We start from the raw sequence: 2,027 nt of genomic DNA on the forward strand, positions 1-2,027 counted from the left end.
ACCTAATCTGTAATCATAATTTCCCTTGTGAAAGAAAGCTTCATCAAGATACTCCCCAAATCCGTCAACTTCCATGTCTTTATCATAAGACTTTGAGGCCACATCAAGAGTAAATGATCTGATCGAGATCAATGGTGGGGCTCGCTCTTTTACCTCTCTAAAAAGCTTACCGATCACGTTCTTCGACTCGTAAGTTGACTTATCCGGTTTCTCCATAAAATCAGGATAGTCTTTCACATAAAGATGTTGCGGTATCTCAGCTGCCACGCCAGTTTTTGGGAAATCAACCGCTATTGAAAACTTCCTTGCAAGCTCAATGCATGGGTCACTAAACGCCTTGAGTGGTTCCTTATCCGCAAAGGCGGTATGAGCATTCGCTATGATCCCTAGACTATCATTCACAATGTAGTTCGCAAAGTACTCTTCAACTTCCTAGAAACCGATTTAGCCAAATCAAAAATCAATCTACCAACGCATAAAACAATAATAAGCAGAGTGATACAGAGTTTTTTTTTTTGTTTTTTTACCTCAATAGTGACATCATGATCCAAGATTTGAGCTGGTTCAGGAGTGTAGTCCATTGGTTCAGATGTTCTTGGTGGAATCAATTCATGATCCCAGCATACAAAGTATATATCTCCATCTAAATCACTCCCAGAACATTCATTTGGGTGTGGCCTATGCACAAAATAACACAAGATTCCAATCAACGTCCAAGACTTTAACAAAAAACCAAAAGCTCGTCAATAAAATAAGTACCAAGAAAATTCTTACCTCGAGCCCTTTTGAGGGAACACAACGCAGTCCACCATGTGATTCAAAGCTGGTACATTAACAGCTTGTAGAACACGCACGTCACCAGGATGCAGGCATGGGTTTTTCGCAACAACAACAGGTCCAGTGACGATGTACCGCCTTCCTGGCATCATTGGATTTGAATACTGCACGACCACCTGACCATACTCCAGCGTTCTGGTCTCGTCTAGGCATCCCATCATAGATCTTCCACCAGAAATGAAAATTCGAGTTTTTGTCCGTAGTTCCAACAACTTAGATGCTCTGAAGTTCTGAAGCATCATTGAAAGGAAAGGTTCGGCGTCAGGTTTATAGCCACACAATATCAGTTCCTTGAGAATATTTGTGTTCTCCCCTGGAGCCATTAAACCAAGAGCTTCGTGAGCCTCCAAAGGATTCGTTAAAATTGCGTCGAGCCGATCCACAACCTCCCTTTGTTTCTTCTCAAAGACATTGTCTTTAACTCCTAAAGTAGACAAAAGAGTAATTAGCTGTCTGTTCATATAACAAGGTTGGTACTTGCTCCACGCCAAAACATCAAGCTTTGTGTTCCCTGACTCAAATTTACTCATACTCTTCCTCAAAGACAGTTTCTTTGATGAGTATGGATCCACAGCCACCACTCCTTTATACCCGCCATAACGTATTTGAAAAGCCGACGGAGAAAACTCTGTTAGACCACATTTCTTCGCTACCTTTCTAGCAAACTCAGCTGAGATCTTTCCTATTCCATCGGAAAACACATAGCGTGTCCCTAAATACATGATCTCAACATCAGGAATCACTTCAATCTCATCACTCCTAACATTAAGTGTCTCTCTGGACGAGCTAAAAGATTGGCCAAGCCTTGCAGCATATTTAGCTACGTTTCTTATATGGTCAAAATCACCCATCCAAGCTCTGATACGTGCTGCTGTAAGCCCGTCTATTGGTGCAAACATCCACGCGGAGTTCTCCCGCAACTGGCTAGAAGAAAAAGCTAGAAACTCAAACTTCTTATCTCCTATAACAATCCCATCTCGAAGAACAGAATATATCCTGTCGTATAACTTGGTTCTTCTTAGAGTAGAAGAGCGCGGAGACAGATCCGTGGAACGAACTTTTTCAAGATCTTCATCAACAAATGATACCCTGAGGAAGTTGTTGATATACTTGGAGTAATGTCGAAGCACACGATTCGAAACATTCACCTCTGGTCCAAGGAAATAGACTCTTGCTGGTGTAACTTGAAC

At 41.8% G+C, this 2,027-nt stretch overlaps 1 protein-coding gene across 1 annotated transcript in view; it reads right to left on the reverse strand.

The window, feature by feature from the left end:
- The window catches only part of LOC104743310 (RNA-dependent RNA polymerase 1-like), a 6,134-nt gene that overhangs the window by 1,769 nt on the left and 2,338 nt on the right, over positions 1–2,027 (reverse strand). Inside the window, exons 3-5 of the mRNA XM_019235453.1 lie at positions 775–1,684; positions 528–678; positions 3–432 (exon numbers count right to left, since the gene is read on the reverse strand). Coding sequence (XP_019090998.1) covers positions 3–432; positions 528–678; positions 775–1,684 — 1,491 coding nt within the window. The remainder of the gene's footprint in view (positions 1–2; positions 433–527; positions 679–774; positions 1,685–2,027) is intronic.

This window comes from Camelina sativa, chromosome 14 (assembly GCF_000633955.1).
Source record: "Camelina sativa cultivar DH55 chromosome 14, Cs, whole genome shotgun sequence".
NCBI lineage: Eukaryota > Viridiplantae > Streptophyta > Magnoliopsida > Brassicales > Brassicaceae > Camelina > Camelina sativa.